The following is a 25,538-nucleotide window of genomic DNA, read 5'->3' as shown; positions in this document are numbered from 1 at the left end:
GTCTTATATTTAAGTCTTTCAGCCATTTGAGTTTATTTTGGTGCATGGTGTGAGGGCGTGTTCTAGTTTCACTGATTTACTCTTGGGCATATATCTGGACAAAACTCTCCTTGAAAAAGACACATGCACCCGCATGTTCATTGCAGCACTATTCACAATAGCTAAGATATGGAATCAACCCAAATGTCTGCTGACAGATGATTGGATTAGGAAGATGTGGTAGACATACGTAATGGAATACTACTCAGCCATAAAAAAGAACAAAATAATGCCATTTGCAGCAACATGGATGGAACTAGAGACTCTCATCCTGAGCGAAGTAAGTCAGAAAGAGAAAGACAAAAACCATATGATATCACTTATATCTGGAATATAATATATGGCACAAATGAACCTTTCCACAGAAATGAAAATCATGGACTCAGAGATTAGACTTTTGGTTGCCGAGGGGGATGGGGAGGGATTGGGAGGGACTGGGAGCTTGGGGTAAATAGAGTCACCATGCTGTACAGTAGAAAAAAATGTATATATAAATAAATGATAAAAAAAATAAATTGGCTGTTTATTCCCTATCAGGAAAAGGCCCTCTCCTACTTCCAGACATACACACACATACCCCTTTGCCAGGTTCCTGTCTGATTTTGCTATGTGGGCATCCTAGGAACTTTTGGTTCTGCTTTCAAACACTGCTGCTGTGTGGTGGTGCAGGATCCATTCTCTCCTCTTATCCTCCTTCTTCTATATTTAGGAGCAAGCATGGGATTCTTCTCTAAGCTCCCTTATTTATTTCGCAGTGACACTGCATTTTCACAGGACAGGTAATAAAAGGATGCTGCCATAGCTTGTTTCCATCCTTCCCATCTGTGTCTCTTATTTCCAGTGTCTCACTGTGTTGCCAGAGCTCCTTCCTCCTTCTTTTTATTCATCTGATAGTAGAGGGAAGGTAAGGTTAGGTGGGTCTACTGATAAAGGAAGCACAATAAATCAACAAGTGGCTCATTTGAACCTTTGCTTTGGCTGTTTTGCAGGCCTAACACTCATTATTTTCATTTGCTTCTTCCTATCGCTCTGACCTCAGTGCTCAGGACATGCATTTTCTAAGGACTTACTACCTCTCAGATGCAATTTCATGTCCCCTCTTTATCAGAGTAAACTGCGATAACACAGAGTTGGATTTTCAAATTAGACTCACAGAAGCAGAGATCCCAGCAGTATCAGGGCTTACTATCAGCCCTAGCACATAAGTGAAAGGTCCAGGACTATCTATACCATTCACCAGGTTCCTTTTGGCTGCATTAGGACGTCTCTGCCCCCAGTGAAATAGACAAAGTCTCTAAGGGATATTTGTAGTCACCTCACTGACACAGAAGGAAGCTGGTTCTGTCACCAGTAGCTCCATTTTATACTCTGATAGCTACCTAGCTTGCAAGATGTTTTTCTGAAGCTGTATCCTTTAGGGCCATAGATTCCAGGATTTGTTTTCCAAAAGTCATCAAAATAGACCAGGTACAATCTGCCAATGGTATTCTACCACAGGACTCTCCTAGCATTAGCCAAGAAGTCTGTCATTTGTACCTTTACAAGTATAGTCAGATCTCTATTAAAAGAAGGAAACGGAGTCCAGGCTTGCTGATAAGCATTTCGTTTCTGTAGACATATCAACTTGGTCTACTTTGTTATGCTTCTGTTGTTGTCAGTCACTAGATTCGACCACATTATTGATATATCTAGTTCACTAGACAAATAGTTAGAAAAGCAGAAGATCCCAAGTGAATTAAATATAGTTCCTTGTTTAAGGCAGAGTGATGGATTCTAGAAATAACAGGCTGATAAAATCAAGTCAAAGAGCTATAGCTATTTTATAAGTATCTACAATTATAATTTGTGCTAAGTTGTTTAAATGAAAGAATATGAGGATTATCTTCTACCCTCCTTTGGGTTACAGAGCATTACAAAATTGCTTTCAATCACATGCTAAAGACAGTGAAATCAGCTAGTTGTTTGGGACCGCTATTACAAAACACAATAAACTGGGCAGCTTACGAATGACAAGACATTTATGTTTCTTCTAGTTCTAGAGCTGGGAAGTCCAAGTTCAAGGAGCCAGCAGATTTGGTGTCTGATGAGGACCCTCTTCCTGGGTCCCAGACAGCTGTCATCTTGCAGTTCCCTCACATGGCCCAAGGGGAAGAGAGCACCTTGGGGGTCTCTTTAATAAGGACACTAATCCTGTTCATGGAGGCACCACTCTCATGACCTACTTACCTCCCAAAGGCCCTTCCTCCACACACCATTACACTGGGGATTAGGCCTCAACATACGAATTTGGAGGATAAGAAAGAAACATTCAGTCTATGGTAGCTTTGTTTGTTCGTTTGTTTGTTTTGGCAACACCTGCGGCACACAGAAATTCCCAGGCCAGGGATCGAACCCATGTCACAGCAGTGACCAGAACCACAGCAGTGACAGTGCTCGATCCCCAACCCACTGAGCCACAAGGGAACTCCTATAGCAGTTTGTTTTTAATTAACAGTCTTCTACTTTTTTGATGCTCCGTTAATTGACTTGGTCTATATAAAAGCATTTATGTTAACTGTTCTTGTGTTTTACTTTGTTTTACATCCTCTGCTGAGGGAAATATCTCTCCTGAGGTTTGTGAGACACACATGTTAGACTAAGGCAAAGCCTGGAATGTTGGTATGTGTAGTATACATACACTATTAGGTAAAATATCCTCCTGGAGTTTTAAAGGGAGGTCCTGGGGAGACACCGGCCTCTAAGGCCGTCTTGGCCCAGGAGCCAGTCTGACCATCATTGTTTCTGCTTCCTTTACATCCAGATGTGAGCTCTGTGTGTGTCTCCTTTGTCTCCCTAGGGAGGACGAGCATGCCCTCATCCAGCAGTACTGCCAGACACTCGGAGGCGAGTCCCCGGTGAGCCAGCCCCAAAGTCCAGCCCAGATCCTGAAGTCGGTAGAAAGGGAAGAACGAGGAGAACTGGAACGGATCATTGCTGACCTGGAGGAAGAGCAAAGGTGTGCTTGACCTGGGAGAAAAAGATGTGTCACCCTGGGGAAACTTCTAATGGGGGAATTCTTTCTTATTCACCTCAACATGGCCCTTACCCATCCTCTTTTCAGAACTATTTTCCGGGAAGCACAGTGGAGGCATGAACATGCCGGGCTGCTGGCTGTCGCTTACAGCTGCTTTTCGGGATTCCCGGATATTATGTTAGAACCTTTGCTTACTCAAAGCCTCAGTTTGATTCATGCTTGCTTATCTCATTGTTATAAAGGTGTTCACCTAGGAGGATATAAGTAGCGTGGGTGTCATTTGAGGCTCATGGACCGTTTTGGAGAGAATATTGCGGGCTACCCAGTACTAATTCCAGTTTTCCCTTCTCTGCACTAGAAATCTGCAGGTGGAGTATGAGCAGCTGAAAGAGCAGCACCTGAGAAGGGGCCTCCCTGTAGGCTCCCCTCCAGACTCGGTTGTGTCTCCTCATCACACGTCCGAGGATTCAGAACTTATAGCAGAAGCCAAACTCCTCAGGCAGCACAAAGGTCGGCTGGAGGCTAGGATGCAGATTTTAGAAGATCACAATAAACAGCTGGAGTCTCAGCTGCACCGACTTCGGCAGCTGCTAGAACAGGTAGAGGGTGTAGAATGTGGTGTCACCCCTCCCCAGGCCACCTGCCCCCATCCCACCTCCCCAGGGCTTGTCTTGCAGCAGTAAAGAGGTTTACTTCCGGTTCCTCATGGCCAGAGTTGATTTAGACTAGCTTAGAAATCCACCTTCAAACGTAAGCATTAAATCCTCACTGGCACTAAAAAATGAGTTTTCCTAGTTTAGGACGGAATGGCGCATTCTTCTTTAAGACTGAAATCAATCTCAGCTCTGAATAGTTTAAGGGAAAAGATCCTATAACATACATCTGCATAAATTACATTTGGGAAACATCTGTGAGATTAAGGGAAAGGAAGTGACCTGAACTCTTTATGCTAAAGCCTCCTTCCAATGAGCTGCTTTCAGGAAATTAAGAAACAGATGTTTATTAATTTGCAGCTATTATTTCCTAACACAGCACCATGTTTTATGGCAGTTGTTTGCAAACTTTCTTGACAATAAAAAATACAATTTGCATTATGATGAATGCATACATGTATGATGAATACAAACTACTAATTACTGTTATAAAGTCCCTTATTTTCTATTTTTTCCTTTCCTTCCTCCCTTCCTTCCTTGCTTCCTTTCTCCCATCGTTTCTTCCTTTCTCTGTTTCTCTCTTTCTCCCTTCTTCCCTCCCATTTTTCCTCTGTCTTTCTTACTTAGTGCTGGTCAGAACCAACCAATTCAGTTTTATAACTCATCAATGGATAATAGGCCTGCAATTTTGAAAAACATCGTTCTTCAGGATATAAAATAAGCATCAAATAGAGTTTCTGCCTTTTTGGTACCTGCAGCCTTGTTAGGGACCATAACAAGACGGTATGATGTATAACAAGATAGTATCATATATAAAGACACACACACTATCACACTATGGGGAATTGAGTACCTGATTACGTCTAACGGTTAAAGAACAGGAGTCATGTCACAGAACTACTAGTGAAGATGCTTTTGCAGCAGGTGTATATTGCGTAGAATCCCAGCAGATGGGTCTGGAACTTCTCTCTCTTGAAGAATCCCTGATGTCAACACGCGTGTCTTCTTTTGCCCTTTGCTCTGGCCTGTGCCGTGTGGGGCCTCTAGGTAGTAAATAGGAATGCCTTTCTCTAGAAATGATTTATTGAATCAAAGGCAGAAACAACTTTCTCTCCAGTGATTTTCTCAAATTTTAGAAAACCGTCTTTTCACAGTTGCTATCGGTATCTTTTAACTTGTCAGAAGCATTCAGAACAGTAATTTTTACATTACGTACACAGCAAGCTGCAGATCACCCATATATTTTGGCCATTGACTTTCAGTATGTCTGTCACTGTTTCAGACTTTGTGTGAGACTCCTTGGGGGAAGGCTTACTTCACTCTGAAATTGTGCATCACTGGAAAAGAATAGTTCCCCCAGGGCCTGGCTGGCTTTCTCTAAGTCCTCTGGAATGTTTGGTTCTTAACCTCGGTGCCACTCCCATACATTGGAAAACCTACCTTGTTAGTATGGTGAATTTGGCGTTTCTAAGTGGTGCCTAGGTGAGGGATGGCATTTCTCTTGAAATCGCTTATTTAGAATATGAAGTGTTATTGTTAACGACCTAGCACGTAGGTAGAATTGTGGAAGGAAGATACGCCTTAGCCTGTTGCTGCTCTTAAGAGCCAAAGGCTCCCCTGCTCTCCTTCACCTCCCACTGCTCCCTTCCTCCCACTTGACAGAGCTGCCTAGTGGCTTATGAGCCTTCTGATTGCACAGTAATGCTTTTAGAGATATCGGATGTCTAAATGGCTCTCTCAATTCCAGACTGTAGAGCGCTTATCTCTTCTTAATGACTTAGCATCAATGCCAGAAGTTGATGGGAAGTTCAACCCTGATAGTGAAAACTAGCAAAACTACCAGGCTTCAGCTAATAGAAATTTAATGGAAAAAGCAGCATCAAAAACATTGTACTTCTGCATTCCTTGTATAACATATCACACTTTTCTCATTTGACCAAGTACTTGTCAATGTATCCATCACCATTTTTAAGCACCTTCATCACCATCCTGAGTTTATAAATTAAGAGTACAGGTCACAGACTGCTAGAAAATTTGCTCAGAATTGCACAGCTCTTGAGTGGCTGAATTTGTAGCCAAGCAGCTGAATTCCAAATTGTGGTCTTCATTTAGGTATATGGAACAACTGGCCAATCGGGGACCTGCTGTATAGCACAGAACTCTACCCTGTATTCTCTGATAAGCTATGTGGGAAAAGGATCTGGGGAGAATGGGTATATGTATATGTATGGCTGGGTCCCTTTGTTGTACAGTAGAAATTTTCACAGCCTTGTAAATTAACTACAATAAAGCTTGAAAAAAAAATTGTGCTCTTAACCATTCTCCAGTATTGCCCTTAAATGTTGATTTAAATTTAAAAATGAGCTGATTTTGAAAGTGGATACATTTACTGTATGAGAAGCAGTGCTCATTTTTTAAAGATGAATGAAACAAGTTTCTAAATTCACTTGTTGACATAAAAATACTAGAACAATTGAGGGATGGATCATAACTGCCTTATAACCAAGTGAGTTCTTTAAGGGACCCGGACAGAAAGGGAAGGACCACTTGGTTCTGGGATGAATGCTAGTGATGCTAAAATGACTGAGGGCAAAGAACGTTAGATGATTTACTTATCCATAGTTTGAGAGGGGAAGCTAGAACTGGAAATGTTTTCTTTAATAGTCATTTGAATCATGCCTCTGTTCTAACACCTGAATGTGATTCCAGCCTGAATCTGATTCCCAAATCAACGGCGTCTCTCCCTGGGCTTCACCTCAGCAGTCAGCACTAAACTACTCGCTGGATCCAGATCCCAGCCCACAGGTCCACCAAGCAGGTCTGTGTCCCCAAGACTCCTTTCTGGGCTATGCCATTGACTTGCTTATCATTTTAAATGGCATTGTTACATGTGGGTGCCTTCAGGCTTGAAGGAATTTGTGTTATCTTTGGTCTCAGCTGAGTACAAAGCCATTGTAACAGTACCAAAAAGCCAGCAGTTTAGAGTAACAAACTATAATGCACTTGCTTATATAAGGTGTAGTAGTAGATTGAATTTTGGTGAAAGATGAAAAAGAGCTCTTTCCTTTGAGGGTGAGCAACAAATTTTTTTTTTCTTTGCCTTATGAATGATTCTTTTTTTTTTTTTCCAGGAAATTTTCTGTCTCTAAAATTTCATATGTGTACATATTCAGAATAAAATACTGAAGAATATTATACCAAACATGGTTTTCTCTGCCCAGGGCTGAGGACTCAGCATTCTGCTTTTGCCATGCTAGTTCCTGCAGACATTGCTGCCTCTGCCATCCCCATCTGAGGCTAAAGCCCCACCCAGCCTGTCACTGGTCACAGTGGGGACCTGTCTGTGATGCTAGGAAGGGCTCTGTCAACCAGCATTCTGGAATGACATATTATTGATAGAATTCAGGTTCTAAAATTCTCTTGGGGACCACATACTATAACCAGATTACTCTGTTTCTGGGATATCTTTTGCTACATTACTCAGAAGAAAACCAAAATATTAGTATTATTTTAATTTTTTTTTTTTTTCTTTTTAGGGCTGAAACTACAGCATATGGAAGTTCCCAGGCTAGGGGTCGAATTGGAGCTAAAGTTGGCAGCCAACGCTACAGCCACAGCAACTCAGGATCCAACCTGCATCTGCGACCCACACTGCAGCTCTTAGCAATGCCAGATCCTTAACCGACTGAGTGAGGCTGGGGATCGAACTTCATCCTATGGATACTAGTCTGGTTTGTTTCCACTGAGCCACAATAGGAATTCCATATTTTAATAAAAAAATTTTTTTTGTAATCACTAATGAAACTTTCCACAGAAAAGAAAATCATAGACTTGGAGAATAGACTTCTGGTTGCCAAGGGGGCGGGGGAGTGGGATGGATTGGGAACTTGGGGTTAATAGATGCAAACTATGGCTTTTGGAATGGATTAGCAATGAGATCCTGCTGTGTAGCACTGAGAAGTATGTCTAGTCACTTATGATGGAGCATGATAATGGGAGAAAAAAAGAATGTATACATGTATGTGTGACTGGGTCACCATGCTGTACAGTAGAAAAAAAATTGTTTGGGGGAAATAACAATAAAAAAATTTTTAAAAATTACAAGTCAAATCTACTCCAATAAAATTTTTCAAAAATAAAATGGTATTTTTGGAGGAGAGGATGGAAAAGGATTAGATAAGAGGCTGTTTTATATACATATGTATTTTATATGTGTGTATATATATGTACATACATAAGACATATATATATATACATATATATACACACACTACATATATATAGGGAAATAACATTTTAATTTTTTTTTTTTTTTTTTTTTTAGTCTTTTTGCTATTTCTTGGGCCACTCCCGCGGCATATGGAGGTTCCCAGGCTAGGGGTCTAATCAGAGCTGTAGTCTCCGGCCTACGCCAGAGCCACAGCAACGTGGGATCCGAGCCGCGTCTGCAACCTACACCACAGCTCACGCCGGATCGTTAACCCACTGAGCAAGGTCAGGGACCGAACCCGAAACCTCATGGTTCTTTGTCGGATTCGTTAACCACTGCGCCACGACGGGAACTCCCACATTTTAATTTTTAAATAAGAATTATTTTGCTGTTGATTTTAGAATAAAAAACATTAAAGTAAAATATAAGATACCTCTAGTTTAATGGCAGTGTACGCTAGCCTATCCTGAAGTCTCCAAAAAGAAGGAAGAAAAATAAATTAATAGACTATCTTTCTCATATGAAAAAAAATACTTGGAAAGCAAAATAGCGGAATTCTAACAAATTGAAATTACTTTTTTTTTTTTTTTCACTCACGAATTTTCCCTGGGTACATGGATTTTTTTCCTATAGAAAGGGAAAAAATAATTAACACATTTTTATCATGTAATTTTTGTTAACGTAAATTCTTACGAAAGTGATTTTGGAATTTCTTCCTAAAATTATCCTCTTTAGTGCGAACTATATTCGCATTGATACTTAAAGGCCAGTACTAGTATTTTCTCCGTGAAATTGGGTTTTGGTGGAAGACTGGACGTTAATTTCACAGAGTCTGCTGTTTTGTTTTGTGTTTATCCGCTGTCACAGCAGCAGAGGACCTGCTGGCCCCACCTCGTGACACCAGCACAGACCTCACAGAGGTTATGGAGCAGATCAACAGTACGTTTCCATCTTGCTCCCGTGAGTACTAAAGGCCATCGGGCGCCGGCGCTGCTTTTCCCTTCCCTTTCTTTTTTTCTGCATGGGGCCCTTTGTCTTCTTCGGTAAGATAACAAAAACCAATATTAGAAACACGACTGAATATTATTTGAAGATAAATCAGACATTCCATATGTCGACAAAGCAAATGATGCCCAGCCTAGATAGCATCACATCACCGGGTGCAGGGACGGCGTAACCCCTCTCTTCGAGATGTCTAGAGTGATAACATGAGACAAATAAAACAAGCCTGCCTTTGAGGAGAAGTTATCCTCTTCAGTACAGGCTATGGTAAGAAACGCGTGTTATTTCAGAGAGCTTTCAGTGGCATGCCAAACTAGCAAAATTGCCTTTTCTAATGTAATTCCTTTCTTTTCTTCAGACCTTTGTTTTCTGATGCCATCAAATTCAGATGCAGAAAGGCGTTACTATTAAATTTTCCTCTTTTCTTTTTCCTTCTTTTTTTGGGGGGAGGGGTTGATATTTTAGGGTTCTTTTCTCCGGGTTAATAAAATAGTCACTGTATAAAGACCAAACAATTTAAGGCATCACAGATTAGGAACCTGTGAATTTTTCAAATGAACAACCAAGAGCCAGAAAATAACCAAATAAAAACAGTTCAAATCTCAGAGGAAAATTTATAATGATTCTTATTTATTGATTTTTTTTCCAAACATTTTTGACTTCAGCATCTTTGCCACCTTGCAGTTTCTGCTGAGCTCTTATCAAAAACATTTCTGCTGTTTCAAACAGAAAGTTTGCCTGTTACACATACATACTACTTAATGCTATAACTATATTTTAAATAATCTTTTAAAGAAGTATGACTATATTATTTATAAATATATTTATAATTTTAGGGTAATTAAATCTAATCAGCTTTACACTAAGATTTAGTTTATGGGAGTTCCCATCATGGCTCGGCAGAAACGAATCTTACTAGTATCCATGAGGACGCAGGTTTGATCCCTGGCCTCGCTCAGTGGGTTAAGGATCCTACGTTGCCATGAGCTGTGGTGTAGGTTGCAGATGTGGTTCAAATCTGGCATTGCTGTGGCTGTGGTATAGGCTGGCAGCCATAGCTCTGATTAGACCCCTAGCCTGGGAAACTCCATATGCTGCAGGTGCAGCCCTAAAAGTAAAAAAACAAAAAGATTTAGTTTATGTATATATGCTATCATGTATCATATATCATATATATGTAGTGTGTGTATATATATGTACATATATGACATATGTACATACATATACACACATATAAAATACATATATAAAATACATACGTATATAAAACAGCCTCTTATCTAATCGTTTTCCATCCTCTCCTCCAAAAATACCATTTTATTTTTGAAAAATTTTATTGGAGTAGATTTGACTTGTAATTTAAAAAAATTTTTTTATTGTTATTTCCCCCATACAGTTTTTTTTCTACTGCACAGCATGGTGACCCAGTCACACATACATGTATACATTCTTTTTTTCTCACATTATCATGCTTCATCATAAGTGACTCGACATAGTTCTCAGTGCTACACAGAGGATCTCATTGCTAATCCAATCCAAAAGCAATAGTTTGCATCTATTAACCCCAAGTTCCCAATCCATCCCACTCCCTCCCCCTCCCTGATTTAATAATATTGTATTTCGTTTTGGTCGTACAGCAAAGGAAATTCATTACACATATACCTATATCCATTTTTTTCCCATATAGGCTATTACAGCTTATTGAGTAGGTTTCCCTGTGCTATGTAGTAGATCCTTGTTACTTACCTATTTTATATACAGTAGAGTGTATGTTAATCCAAACCTCCTAACTTATCCCTCCCCCCATGTTTCCCCTTTGGTAGCCATTAGTTTGGTTTCTGAACCTTTGAATCTGTTTCTGTTTTAAGGGATTTTTTTGGTAGGAAAATGCCATTTTAAATGAAGAAAAAGACATTATCTAGAGTATGATAGATAAGCTATATTGACTTCGTTTAAGAAGTATGCTTCGATTTATACCACTCTACAGTTTACAAAATGCCATCATTAATGGAAAGTGGAAACAGCTATTCAAAATATTGTCTTCGAATGTCCAGAAGCATTTGCCTAAAGATCATGTGAGAGTTGCCACAAGTGCATAAATATATTTGTGTTTGGGAGTACATAATTTTCCAGGTTATTATTTGTAATTTCACTTCTCAAAGTGTGCTGAATCATATTTATACATATGTCTCCACACTCATCCCCTGAAAAGCATGCTTGTGCCAGTGTGTGCATGCCCATGTTTGCATGCACACACATGCATACACACACACACAAACACACACAGAGTTTTTTGGCCCTATAGAGTATCGCAGAAGCTTAAGGGAGTCAGTTGAAGCCCATGTGCTATCAGATTTTTACTTATTTACTAGGCTCTGTAACACCCATCATAGATGAGCAGATTAAACCTTCATATTCATTTTAACTCAAGGTTATATATATATATTTTATTACTCTGAATTTATTACATTTGTAGTTGTACAATGATCATCACAATCCAGTTTTATAGTATTTCCATCCCATACCCCCAGCGCATCCCCCATCCCCCAAACTGTCTCCTTTGGAAACCATAAGTTTTTCAAAGTGTGTGAGTCAGTATCTGTTCTGCAAAGAAGTTCAGTCAGTCCTTTTTTCAGATTCCACATGTCAGTGATAGCATTTGATGTTGTGTCTCCTTGTCTGACTGATTTCACTTAGCATGAAAACTTCTAGGTCCATCCATGTTGCTAAAAATGCTGTTATTTCATTCCTTTTAATGGCCAAGTAATATTCCATTGTGTATGTGTACCACATCTTCTTGATCCACTACTCTGTTGATGGACATTTAGGTTGTTTCCATGTCTTGGCTATTGCAAATAGTGCTGCCAAGAACATTGGAGTACATGTGTCTTTTCGAGTCATGGTTTTCTCTGGATAGATGCCCAGGAGTGAGATTGCTGGATCAAATGGTAGTTCTATATTTAGTTTACTTTCTTTCTTTTTTTTTTTTTTTTTTTTGTCTTTTTGCCTTTTCTAGGGCCGCTCCCACTGCACCTAGAGGTTCCCAGGCTTAGGGTCGAATCAGAGCTGAGCCACAGCAACATGGGATCCAAACCATGTCTGCGAGCTACACAACAGCTCACGGCAATGCCGGATCCCCAACCCACTGAGCAAGGCCAGGGATTGAACCCGAAACCTTGTGGTTCCTAGTCAGATTCATTAACCACTGCGCCATAACAGGAACTCCCTATATTTAGTTTTCTGAAGAATCTCCATACTGTTTTCCACAGTGGTTTCATTCAAGGTTATATTTAATAGAGATTTTTAGTTCTGTATTTTTTTAACTTAATGGCTAGATGAAACCTCATCATAGTCTTTATAAGCTGGAATTTTGAAATTAAATTACTTTTTAGTTTAGCTTAAATTCAAACATATTAATAATTAAGAACAAATTCTGTAAATCAAACCTGTTTAGAAGTTTTTGTTTAATTCTCTTAATGGACGCTTTCAAGTTAAAAGTCAATTGGAGGTGAGAGCTAGAGTGGGAGATATTTTTAAATATATTCTTCCTAGTGGATATAAATGTATCATTTCCATGTTATAATTTTTATACCAGAGTTCATGATGTGTTTTAAAACTTTAATTTTCTAGAGCAGTTACTCTTAAATCTCTTTCACTGTATATTCTTGTATCTAGATATTGTATAAGACTGATCGATGTCGTATTTTGAAGACAATATAATTTAAAATAAATAATGACATAACTATAAGGACAAAAATCAATCTTAAGAGATGAGTGTGTTCATCTCATTTTATGGCTTCCCTTAAATGCAAGTATAAAATTCCTATTGTTTAGGATCATATTAGATATTACTAGATATTATTTGTTCCTGACAAGGATATAACATCTTCAGTGGGACCCACACAACAGATTAAACTCCCACTTTGCATTGGTCCTTTCTCCGCCTGTGTCAGATCTAGCCTTGTGTTCCCATAGTCAAAGCTTTGTACACTCAGAAATACTTGTAATATTTATAATTTTCTGTGGATGAATTTTGCTAGTCATGTATTATTTCGAAGAGCTCAGATACATTCCATGTAAGAAATGATGACTAGTACATTTTAGAATACTTTGAAATCTAGTTCTTATTTTTTTGTTTCTGAAGTTCTGCTATTAATTTGAGTTTAGATTGCTCTTTTTGGTGTTTATATTCTATACTTTGATAATATAAAAAGCTCCATGATAGGGACCGCTTTCCGTAACAATAAAGGCTTACTTGACTTATTTATAAAATTGACACATAGTTTTTAAATTCTGCCTAAAGTTATTAAACTTTTTAAAAGTGGATGCATAGTAGAAATGGATACCGCCATAAATCTGGTGCCCAGTACATTTCTGAATTGAATGAGTGAATGAAAGACTACATTTTCCTACTGGGAAGGAAGGTTTAGTTGTTGAAGTTTCCCCCAGGTACTCACAAGGTTCTGTAGAATTCCTTTTCTGTGTTGCCCCCTTTTAAGTTGCTCAGCTAGCAAATATTTTAATAAGGCTTTGAATTCCCAAAGCTTACTGACCACCTTGGAGGATTTTTTTAAGCAAATCGGATTGGCATCTTCCCAATGCCAAGCCAATCCCTTGAGCCCCTATAACTAAGGCTAATTTTTAAATTGCTTGTCACCAGCATATGATGAATTGATCTGCATGTTAATCTTGACTTTTGATCCTTTGTGAATTAAAAATTAGCATGGTCACAAGTGACTTTCCACTTCTAGAAATCTTGAAACAAAAATGAAACTGTATTTTTAGATCCTAATTGCATGAATTGCCTACTTAAATATAACTTTTTAAAAACTATGTCTGTACATTGTTGCATCATAATGCTTTAGAATTCCTCCATCGTGGATTAATATCCCAGTAGGTCCTAGTAGCATCCTTGAATTAATGGGCTTTTAAAGTCTTCTTTTAATTATTTACATTGAGTTTCAGAGCAGAGAGGCAGGTATTTCCATCTCTTCCTGGCAAGGAGTTAATGAAGGGAATTAAGAGTTGCCTATTAATACTAAAATTTCCACTGACTGCTATAACTATTTTTTTAGTGTAAAATCTTTTTGTTGGCTTTTTCGTTTATGTCATCCAAATACACAGGATACTAATAGTAAGCTGAATATTATTTTTTTACTAATAGACCAACAAATACTTTTTAAATTATTTTTTTATCCACAGGCATATTTTCACTGTGAATTGCCTATGTTTTTTAGCTTGAGTGACATTCATCAAAAACTCCAGACCTACTAAAATGTAATGATTTCCTGATTTCTTTAAAAAATGTATTTGTATGATTTGTCCAGGGGAGTACTCACAAACTTTGATTTAATTAAAAAAAAAAAAACCTGTAGATTTAAAATGTTGATTTGGAGCAAAATGGATTTAATTTCTGTTTGGATTTGGCTATTTGCTACTTAGAAGAGAAGTATAACTCTGCCTATGGTATACTTTGTACTAATGCAACTAAGCTTCTCTTGGGTATAGTTCCCCTATGTGAAGAGGTCCAGCCTTGTTTTCCTGATGTAATTTGCATACCTGGTAGGACTAGACTTTTTTAGCTTGATCGTTCCTCCCAATACTCTTGGGGCTTACACTTTCCTGCAAGGCATCTTAAAAAGGTTTTTCTCACAAAGCACCCACTGTGTAGTCATGGATGTCTTTTTTTTTTCCCCGTAGCAAAGAAAAATGAGAGATGAAAGGAGTGACGTGCTGTTAGATTAGAGACAGTTCTTATTTGACCAGGAAGAGATGCTACTATCCTTGAGGGGTGGAGCTCCCAGGTTTGAGTACCAGTCCAATAATTGTGAGATTGCACAATGAAGGGGAGAGATGAAAAAGCAGAGGCCTTTGAAAAGAGATATGTTAGTACCTGCCCTTTCAAGTCCCACCTATCAGCTACACTGTCCCGTGCCCTCTTGTTAACCAAGAAGGAACTGAGCTGAGCAAGATGCAAAGGCCAGTTATATACCATATTCTAACTTTTCTTTTTTTCTTTTTTTCTTTTTCTTTTTTTTTGTCTTTTGTCTTTTTAGGGCCGCAACCATGGCATATAGAGGTTCCCAGGCTAGGGGTCCAATCGGAGCTATAGCCGCCCTCCTATGCCACAGCCACAGCAACACCAGAACCGAGCCACGTCTTCAACCTACATCACAGCTCACGGCAACACTGGATCCTTAACCCACTGAGTGAGGCCACGAATCAAACCTGCAACCTCATGGTTCCTAGTCGGATTCGTTTCCACTGCGCCATGACCGAAACTCCTCCATTTCTGATGCTCTCAACTGAGCCCATAGAAGGCACAATTATTAGCTGAGGTACCTAGAAGACCTCTGAGTGCTGAGGACTAGGCCCTAATGACCTCTTGGTCAGAATGTGCACTATTCAGCAGAACATACAGAATTTGCTCTGTTCTGTTATGTAAATTATTTATGTATATACATGGCATGATTTCAGTAGGAAAATTTGAGATTTTTTTGCAAAACTAATTACTTACTGAATGCTTTAGTGTGTACTTATTCGAGAAAGCCAACATATCTTTTGCATAGTATATTAAAGCACATGGAATATGAAAAGCTAACTAGGCGAACTGGTCCTGTTAAAGCATCTAGCCAAAACAAACAAACAAACAAACAAAAAAAAAACCCACAAAAAAGCCACAAACCTCTTTATTGTTTCTTATTATTAATATCCACTTAACAGCTGGGAATGGTGCAGTGTACACTTTTGCATGCCTGAGAGGGTGAATCCCTGCAAGACTGCCTTCAATTGATTTCTTTTGTTTTCTCTTTCAGCTAATCTCCCCAGCAGGCCACAGGTAAGGGTTAATAGATTGATTGGCTCAGGTGTTGTAGATTATAACCTAGAGAAAGGGATGAGCTCCCATCAGTTTTAGTGCTACTTTATTCCCCACGTAAGTAAACCTGCTTGACATTTAAATGCTACTTGACTGAGTGCAATAGTTTGTCAGTCCGAGGGAGGGGAACCCTTCCCAAGCCAGGTCTTCCAGATGCCCCCAAAGCCCAGTGTGTGATCTTTTGTGTTCTAATAGCTTCTTAAAGGCTTCCCATGTACTATATAAAATTATTCTGGATGGATTTGGCCAACGCTGTTCTCCCAAATATATACTTGAAGGTAGCCATTACAGAAAAAGGACTTAAAAACAGTGGCTGGGGACATATACAAAGGTGGTTTTGTTATTTTGAGGAGAGAAGGTTTTGATTTTTCATTTAAAAATTGTTGAGAACTGTTGGCAGTTAAAGCCTGAGGCCTTTCAGTATTTTTCTTATCAGGTAGTCTGGGAAATAACTTTGCCCCAAGACCACAGTAAATCTTTGGAGAACATTTTTCTTTCATGAACTTGTTTATGAATCTTTTTGAAATGGTGAACCCTCTGATTGTGCTATCAGCAAGGGGATGCTGAGATCCTAAGGAGAAGCACAGATGGTTCTTTTTTAGTAACTGGCCGGAAGACGAAGAAATATGAAGTAGATTAATGGGTGTGTATTGAGAGTTCAAGAGAAGGAAGCACCTTGTCTCAGGGATAAAGCCTTGTGATTGCTTTTGTTGTCTTCGTGAACCAGGAGTGGTGGCTTCAGCAGAGAGTGAGGACAGGGAGGAGGTGTCGGAGGTGTGACAGAGACTGCAGGATACGCAGCAGCTGCTTGGCACTCAGGAGAGCAAACGGTCAGGGAAATAGAGTGACTACCAGGGAGCTTTAGGGGCCACCACTTGAGGTGCTTTCTCATGAATTTAACCTGAAGCCTGACTGCAGGGCTGTGGGTTACCCTTCAGCCAGATTCAAGTTCATGAGTACAGGTAGCAGAGGATGCACCAAAGTTGAAGCTGTAGTTTGGATGAGGGAGTACGCAGTCCAAGGGAAGAGGCAAAGGAGGGACGATGATACTTGAACCAGGCAGCTGAGTTTGGTGGGAAGTAGGTATGGAAGGCAGAAAATCAATGGGTTGTAGTACCAAAGGAGAGCTGAAATTGGAGTCCGAGTGCAAGGAACCTGGGGAGGTACAGGTGGATTTTCAGAAAGTGGGTAATTGAAACTGCAATGTTGGAGGGCCTGTAGGTATTGGCAATGGTCCACATTTGGAACTCTGAGTAGCTAAGAAGCGTGAAGGACAGATTCTCAGAGGAGAGGAGCTCAAGGAACTGAGAGGCCAGAGTTTTGGAAGAACCATCTACGTGGGTACTGAAATCATGAAGCTTTAAAAATAGTGCGTGGCAACGAGCCATTTCTTCTTCAAGAAGTAAGGGAACATGAGCCAAGGGGCCAGAAGATAACTGCATAGTGGGCGGTAGAATGACAGGAGAGTTAAAGCTGAGTATTTTTAGGGAGGAGAGAGAGAAAAGGCCCTGACAAATACAGTATGGACCTATCCAATATCTGAGGAGTGTGAGAAATAAAAAACAGTCCTGTGTGAGAGGATTATGGAGGAAGCTTAAGCTTCAGGGAAGATCGATTGGAACAGACAAGTGAAGGATGCATTCAGAGAAGAATTTGAGGACGGGGGTTTTAATGATGATGGACCCAACTGTTCGACCTTCTCTTTGAAAGGTTGATGCCACTCCCCTGAGTGTGGCCTGGATTTCTGTCCTCCCTTGACCGCCTGTGTACATTGGCCCTGAGCCTTTAACTGGCACCACTGCACACCCTAAGACTGTGATTCCTGTCTTAAGTTCTTATTGTCTGGACCTCGGTTTGGGGCTGAGGCTAGTTGGAATTGTCAAGGGTACCTACACAATCAGCGAGAAACGGGGTGCTTGCACCAGCCAAACTCACTCAGCACCCGTACCTCGCACCAAAAAAAAAAAAAAGTCTTCTCCATTATAACTTGGTTTTCAGCCTGGGCAAGAGAAGAGTCTTCCAGACTTCCTCTATATCACCTATGTTGATAAAAAGCAGACTAAGTGACTTTAGGATAAGAGCAAAGACCTCATCCTAGGGAAAAAAGCCACATAGGAGTAAAGAATCCCCTTTGAACATAGCAAGATAGGGCTGGTCTAGTTCTGGAAAAAGCACTTTTTTAAAGAGTTGACAGATCTCTACTACCTGCAGTGTTTCATGTAAATATTGTTCTGACAGTGCTCTTTTTCCCTTCCCACAGGCAATGTGAAGCATTCATCTAACCAACCAACATTCTCGACTTAACAGTATTGCCCTTTGCAGCAAATGCCAATTTCAAGTTCCATTTAATCAGAAGCTCCATGGCTCTTGGAAACATGCTGTTGAGCGCTGACTGTGTGTTCTACTGAAGGAGTAAAACACTGACTATCCAAAGAGAAAAGGATATTTTGTTTTTATAATAATCATATATTATTATGTTCTTCTTCCCTTTCTATGCAACTGTAAATTAATGAACAGAGTGGTATTCGAAAGTGGTAACACATTCATCACTGATTTGTATACTGTATACAGTTTTGGGAAAATGGGTGGGGGCTTTCTAATGTGATACCTTCTTTTTAATAACCATGAAAAAAATTGCATAAGAATAAGAAGACAGTTTTACATTTTTACATTCCTTCATATTAACCTTGTATAATAATTTCATTTATTTCTTCCACTCTTTTGCCATTATGTTTTGGTTATTTATAATTCATCAGCCACACGACCAAATAGATTTTATTTGTTTCCATGATTTGGCCAAATTTAATAAGTTCATATGTTTCAATTAAATATTATATGTGTATAGATTAGGCCACAGCTTTGTGTATACTTTTTAACCTTTATTTGACATCGTACACTTACTTCTTTAGCAACCACTTGGATAATCACGATAAACATCCTGTGGGCCTAAATGGCATTTCTTTGGGATTTTGTTCCCCTAAATTTTATTTCCCTGCTCTATATAAGTAGGCCTTGATTTCTCTATTTATTTCATGCCCCATTCCGTATGATAGGATTATAACAATCTCAAAGATCATTTTACCAAAGATTGCCCATTTAAGCATGTTTTCATTTTGACACAGAAACGCAACTTGTTCCAACTTTTCTTAGTTCCCAGGCCTTGATTTTCATCTTTCAGTACACAGCAGACCTTTACCCAATTGTGATACCAGAACACATGGCTCTCTTTGGTTCCCTTTGAAGAAAATGTTATAGTTGGTTATATATATTCAAGCTGTTTATGATTCTTTAAACCCCCGGTTATTTTCCTCCTGAAAGCAGACACAAATTTAACAAATGTCTCATTTTACCTTTTGAGTGAATGAAGAGCTGTTTTATTACCCTTCATTTGATCAATTCATTTGGGAACAATGTTCATCAAAAGCTTACATCCCTGCTTCCATAGAAGAATGAAATTAATGCTTAGATGTTGGAACCTGGGCCTATGCCTTTGAGCGCATTCAGTTAAGTATTTGGATAAGCTTCTGATTTAACATGTATTTGATTCCTTTTAAACATGTCATGTAATTTACTTACTGTAAAGAAACCAAAAAAAGAAGTGAAAATAATGTGTTTTGGTTCAAGTACATGTGCTTTTAAAACATCAGGACCTTTTAACTTTGAGTTCTCTCTAACTGGGATCTGGCCAGAAGGAGGCTTAAAGTTAGAAACTCCTATTCTTTTAGAATAGGTTGGGTGGGTTGGGGGGCAAGGGTGTCTATTTGCAGCAAAGATATTTTGAGAAGAAGAAAATTGTTTTATATAAGAGGAAAGCCATGACCACCTTTCTACCTCAGATCCATCTTCATTCATCGTGTTGGAAATAGCTTTATGCTGCTGCAGTCTGAAAAATCTAGAGCTTCTATCAGACCACATCATACCCAATAAAAGTACCTATTTAAAGAAAAAAAATTCCCCAAACTCTAAACTACAAGTTGTAGATTTGGTGTCTTCCTTGTCCTCACTTTGAAAAGTTATGTATTAATTTTTTTCTGCCTGTAATTGTGTGCAACATGTTCTTTATCTGCTAATGATGAAAAGCTACATAAAACACTACATTGTAACCTTCTAAGTAATAGTGAATAAAAAGAAATATATCGCAGTAACAACAAGGGGAAATAAGTATGTAGTTCTTTTGAAATATGTGGTGAAGAACTAATCATAGACTATCATCTAATCTGGTTACACATTGTATTTTTCATCCTGAATAAAAGTAATTTTAACACAAGATGACTTTGATATTCTTCAGCGGTGTTCACTGATAGACTCAAGCTTGGAATGTACATTTATGAAAATAAAATATAAAGAGCACCTGTATCCTGATAAATCTACCTGTGTTCCTGCGATTTCTCTTCTACGCACTCATCTGTTCCCTCTCTTACTCTCACTGTCTCATTCTCTCTCTGTGTGTTCCTTTCTTCTCTCATATATTTAATTCTCAATTCCCTTCACCAATAGAAGGCTTTGTTTTTGGCCACACCCACAGCACGTGGACGTTCCTGGGCCAGGGATTGAACCTGCAACAAAGCTAAGTCCTCAACCACTAAGCCACTAGGAAACTCCATAGAAGGCTTATTGATAGGGAGAAAGTAATGTGGGGTGTTAAGAACATGTGCATGAAACCTGTTGGCTTAATTTAGGTGCTGTTGGTATTTAGTCAATGACCTTTTCAAATCTACTTTTGGCCTTATGCTCTTATATAATGTACTGTTTGTATGGGCACTGGATTCTACCACTCTGTAGTGGATTTCATCCGCTTTGGAAGCGCTCCTAAATGGGCTGGGAAATAAGTGTTAAGAATCATGTTGCTTGGTTCTAAAAGTTAAAGCTGGTTATGAAGTAGAAAAATCCCAAAACATATAACTTGTTAAAGAAAACTGATACATTCTAATGAACATGTATTTTAAACATGCTGTCTACCCCCAGAGCAATATTCACGTTAAGCATACCTAAAGAACCACTTGTTGGTTTCCAGCAACATGTTGAGTAGGTAGTTGAAAGTGGAGGCAAGAACAAAAAAAAAAAAAAACCCTTTTTGTTTCTATACTAAGCCTTCAGCTTGTTACTTTTATCATCAAGGCTGTATTTATACTAAAGAATGTAGTTTGCTTTTGGACACCCCCTCACTCCCACCTGGCACCACCACCATTCCACTGTTTCAGTAGAACAACTTTTTTCAGGGGGCATTCTTAATTCACTAATTGAGAATTTATTGAAACCATTCATACCCCACCACCCAGCACCATAAGTAGGACCCCCAAAGTTTGCTGAATACACTATCAGCTTATGTTTTTGTGACGTTAATTGAGTGAAAGAGTGGCCTTCAGTGGAGGCCAGGAGCCAATCGCAATCACATCCACTACCTGTGGTATTAGGTATCCATTGCCACAATAATGCAACACAGCGGCCATAAGACCTCAGTAATTAGCATTTATTTATTTCCTGGAGTGTGAGGTTCATCTGATCTGGGCAGGACTCTTCTGATCCCAGCTGGATTTGCTCACACGTCTGGAGTTGAAAGGCTGTTTGTTGAGTGATGTGGGTGGCTAGACTGGGACGCCTGCAGCAATAGGCTGGATTCTCTCAGCCCCTAGCAAGCTACCAGAGTGTGTTTTTGTGCCATGGCAGAAGCATGGGCATGCAGATGGAGGGATTTGCTGAGAACTGGCTCATCATCACTTCTATTGAATTTTGTTGGTCAAAGCAAAGACTAGGTGTGGGGGCTAGATCCCACCTCTTTTGTGAGAGTAACAGTCATGTCACAGGACAAAAGCTGCATGTACAGGGAGGGGACATTAGGTTTCACCCTATAAACTTAGAGGTAAGCAAAGCAGAGGATCCAGGCCAGGATACTAAAGTGTCCATTTCCACGGGCATGATGTCCACGGCCTCAGTGGAATGGGAAGGAAGTAGCCTTTTTACAAGGCTCTCTTTTGAGACAAAGATCACGACGATCACCCCCACCTCCCCAGGCTGTCAACCCAGTTTCAGAAAGAAAGAGAGCAGGGAAACTGAGCAGGTCTCTGCCCTAAATCCTATGAGATGCAGAAGACCTCCTTCTGATAGTAAATGACAGGTGATTAAATTATAATAAATAAATAAAAACAGAGGAAAGAAAACAACCTAGATGAGAAATGGGACATTGTTATAAACTGCTCAGAAGTTTTGTTCAAATTGAATTGTTGGTTTTTAGCTGGAAGAACACACAACCCATAGGCGGGTCTTCACGTTGACTAGATGAGTAGGTACATGTGATGTCGTGCCCAGGCAAGCATTTGTTTAGAAACATACAATTTATTTGCACTTTGTTTAAACTTACCATCTTGGCACTAATTTTGCATTCTGAAGGCATTCCAATTGGTGACATAGTTTTTATAATTTGGCAATATTTGCAGTGTATGCTTGGGTTCAGCTATTTATTCTTTTACAGATAGCTTGTTTTTTTTGGTAGTGTTGTGAATTTTGTTAGTGAGCAATTAGGAAAAGTTAATTGACAGTTTGCCTGCAGCCCTGCTCTGTCATCAGTCCAGAAAGCGCAAATGCTGAATTTGTAATTAAATGAGAAGGGTTCCCAGGCTGCCTTGGGATGTAATTACAATTAGTTCCTGATATTACTTTGTTAAGAACCATTTTTCAAAAGTATTAAAAGACTGATTTTTAAATTTTTACATCTAATCAATTATTTTTTCTTTTAATTTAAATTTAAAAAAATAAAATGACATTATCAAACTGTTGGAAAGAATTGAGTCATTCTAACATAAATCTGACGGGAGTGAGCCTATCAAAATTTAGAACAGTCTCATTCATTACACTCCATGAACTTCATGAGCCGAGTCTACTCCTTAGGAAACTGAGGACAACTACAACTGCTGCTTGAGATGTCTGCGAGGGCAGTTTCAAAAATTCAACCCCTCCCCAAACAATCCTCCTGTATCCTGTTCTCTCCCCACTAAGCAGGTTTTTATTGCTAATGATGTCCAGAGTAAGAGGCTGCTTCGTACAAACAAAACACATATTCCCCCCAAATGTCATTGATGAAATAATAAAATTTTAAAAAATAAAGAGGAATCTTAAGATTAACTGAAGAATGTTAAATATGGATCAAAATTCTGCCTAGACTTGAAATTTAGTGGCTAGAACTGAATTGGAAATGAAATATCCAGGTGCCCGGGATGGGCAAGGCCTTGTTCAAGTTGTCAAAAACAGAGATAGGGAAAAAAATCCCTACCTGCCTAATCTAATGGATCAACCGATGATAAGAAAGAGGTTATGGTCATAGTAATGGGAGCTGGAAGGTCCTTACAGTAACTGGTAGTGCACTCTAGATCCTCTCAGGCTATGTATCCAAACACAGGGATACAGCTCACGAAAAAAAAAAAAAAACGTGTGGAATTAACCACCAGACCCATCTCTGAATAATTTCACTGTGATGTTTCAATGTGCTTGTTGGTCCAAAGAAGTTATCTCAATCAATGATCACTAAAAATGCGATGGATGTAGTGGTATTTCCCCCAACAAAAGTATTCTCTGGATAAATAATTTTGAGAAACATTACGTGTTCTAAGGCCCTTTGAAGATGTGCAGTGCTCGTGAACATGATAAAAAGCTTTGAGAATTCCTGAGGTAAAGAAACCTGCCTAACTGTGTATAACTGCAGTTCTAAAGCATTTAACAATAGCACCCTTTGGCCGCTTAACCGGTTGACTTTCTGCAACGTACACTTTGGGTGCTGAATTAATGTCATAGGTTTTAATCTTGCAAATTTGTGTAGGTGGTGATCCCATGAAGTCTAGAAAAGAGACAAGTGAATAGTGAAACAATTATCGGTATTCATTTAGGATTTTATAATGGAGAGCGATTTTATGCGACAACCAATATATTCCAATCATTAAAGAGATATGCTAAAGCATGAGTAAGAAATCAAGACAGTTTGCCCTCTGTTCTCAGTTCAGGAAACCTTTATCTCCCTAGAGGAAAATAATTTCTATTTCTAAAATCCATGTCTTCCTAGACAAGCCCAGCATACACAGCAGGCACTGCTAAACCAGGCATGTAATACAAAAACAACAAGATCTAAGATCGGCTGGGGTATCCAAAAATTGTTTCCTGAAATACCATTTTTTGTTTATTTCTTTGTTTAATTAATAATGGGAATTCCTGGTGTCTGCTAAAACTGACCTAAACCGTATTCCAATCACAATGCAATTGCCAGGTTAAATGGAGCTATAAATACTACTTATTTCCTCTCTTCTGAGAGCCCCTTTCTTTTGCAGTCTGGCTCTTTCGCATGCAGGTAAAAACTCTATTATGTCTTCCTCCAGATCTATTCATATTTTAAATAGCAAAATAATGTTATAGATTGTCACAATCAGTTTGAATTATTTTCTAAATCTACTCTAGTGTTTTGAAAAAACATGTAATGATTATTAAATTCATTTCACACATTTTATTGAGAACAAAAAAAAAGGAGCCATAGATAGCAATTTCTGGAAAATAAGCACTGTGAATGTAAATGGAGCCTCTTGAGATTAGTTTTCAAGTATCAGAGCTCTTGGGTTTTAACTTCCATAAAAAATTGTTTAAACAGAGTTCCTGAATCAGAACACTTTAGAACCAAACCCATTTAAAAAAAAAGAAAAAAGGGATCACTGGGAGTTGGGGGTTAATAGATGGCAAACTACTGCATTTGGAGTGGGTAAGCAATGAGCTCTTGCTGTATAGCACAGGGAACTATACTCAATCACATGTGATGGAATGTGATGGAAGTATTATGAGAAAAAGAATGTATATATATATATACATGTTTAACTGGGTCACTGCTGTACAGCAGAAATTGACAGAACATTGTAAATCAACTATTACAAAAAAAAAAAAAAATTCAACTGAAAAAAAGGGGACCAGAGTATATGCCACTGCAATTGGCCTAGCATCAAAAGGTAAGTAGTAATTAATCTTAACCAGTTTTTGAAAGGATAAACACAACTAGATGTTAGAGCATTAAATTGTGGTTCTTACATCACCTTCCTCGGAATCATCTAGAGTTTGATTAGGTCCTTCCCAGACCTACTGAATAAGGCTCTATAGGCCATGCTCTAGAATCTCTCATAGATAGATATAGATATATAGATATATAGATATAGATATATAGATATATCTGTTGGTTCCACAGACATCAAATAACCTGTTGATAAGACAAAGTTGAATTTACTGTAAAAGTTCTAAGGAACTACACTATTTGACAGAGTTTTTGTAGCATCTCAGATGGGGAAGCCCTTGATTAAGGTGCAGAGAGAGGATATAATACTTCGGTAGTCACAGCAAGGTGAAGGTTTTGAGGCAAGGGTTTTGAAGAATTTGGGGGGATACTGTTGTCTAATGCTATCTGTTGAAGAACTGAACAGTTTGATGTTCATATACATGGGTTTTGCAGGAAGTTTCTGGAACAATGAAGCTATAATAAAGTCATGATGATGAAGACAGAAATACCAAAGCTATGCTAGTGATGACAAGAGAATTCTAAATTCATGACATTGTTGAGTGGGTATAGATGCTCATGACATTGTTGAGTGGGTATAGATGCTCTCAGTTCTCAGCTTCTGCGGCCTGAGCTAAAGGATAGACCATTAGTATCTGGAAGCATAATCAAGCCACACTTTGTTACATAAACTTTACCACACTTTGTTACAATTAGGTATCATGTTTCTG

General features: G+C 38.9%; 1 protein-coding gene across 16 annotated transcripts in view; it reads left to right on the top strand.

The window, feature by feature from the left end:
* Positions 1–20,061, top strand: part of UTRN (utrophin) — a 535,632-nt gene extending 515,571 nt beyond the window's left edge. For 4 of the 16 annotated variants that reach the window (XM_085024293.1, XM_021072259.2, XM_021072252.2 and 1 more), the window contains 6 exons: positions 2,876–3,034; positions 3,411–3,651; positions 6,415–6,523; positions 8,783–8,875; positions 15,733–15,755; positions 18,055–20,061. In XM_085024293.1, coding sequence (XP_084880419.1) covers positions 2,876–3,034; positions 3,411–3,651; positions 6,415–6,523; positions 8,783–8,875; positions 15,733–15,755; positions 18,055–18,063 — 634 coding nt within the window. In that variant the 3' untranslated portion in view covers positions 18,064–20,061. Of the gene's footprint in view, positions 1–2,875; positions 3,035–3,410; positions 3,652–6,414; positions 6,524–8,782; positions 8,880–15,732; positions 15,756–18,032 lie in introns of all 16 variants that reach the window. The other 12 variants (XM_085024277.1, XM_085024253.1, XM_085024305.1 and 9 more) reach the window with 5 other exon arrangements.
* The last annotated feature ends 5,477 nt before the right edge of the window (positions 20,062–25,538 follow it).

The sequence above is a fragment of the Sus scrofa genome, chromosome 1 (assembly GCF_054392235.1).
Source record: "Sus scrofa isolate SSC_HxYL_T2T_F1_AM1 chromosome 1, Sscrofa_HxYL_maternal_Yorkshire_Landrace_v2.0, whole genome shotgun sequence".
In the NCBI taxonomy this organism is placed as follows: Eukaryota; Metazoa; Chordata; class Mammalia; order Artiodactyla; family Suidae; genus Sus; species Sus scrofa.
Note: the sequence above shows the minus strand (reverse complement) of the source record. Positions and strands in the feature narration are given on the sequence as shown.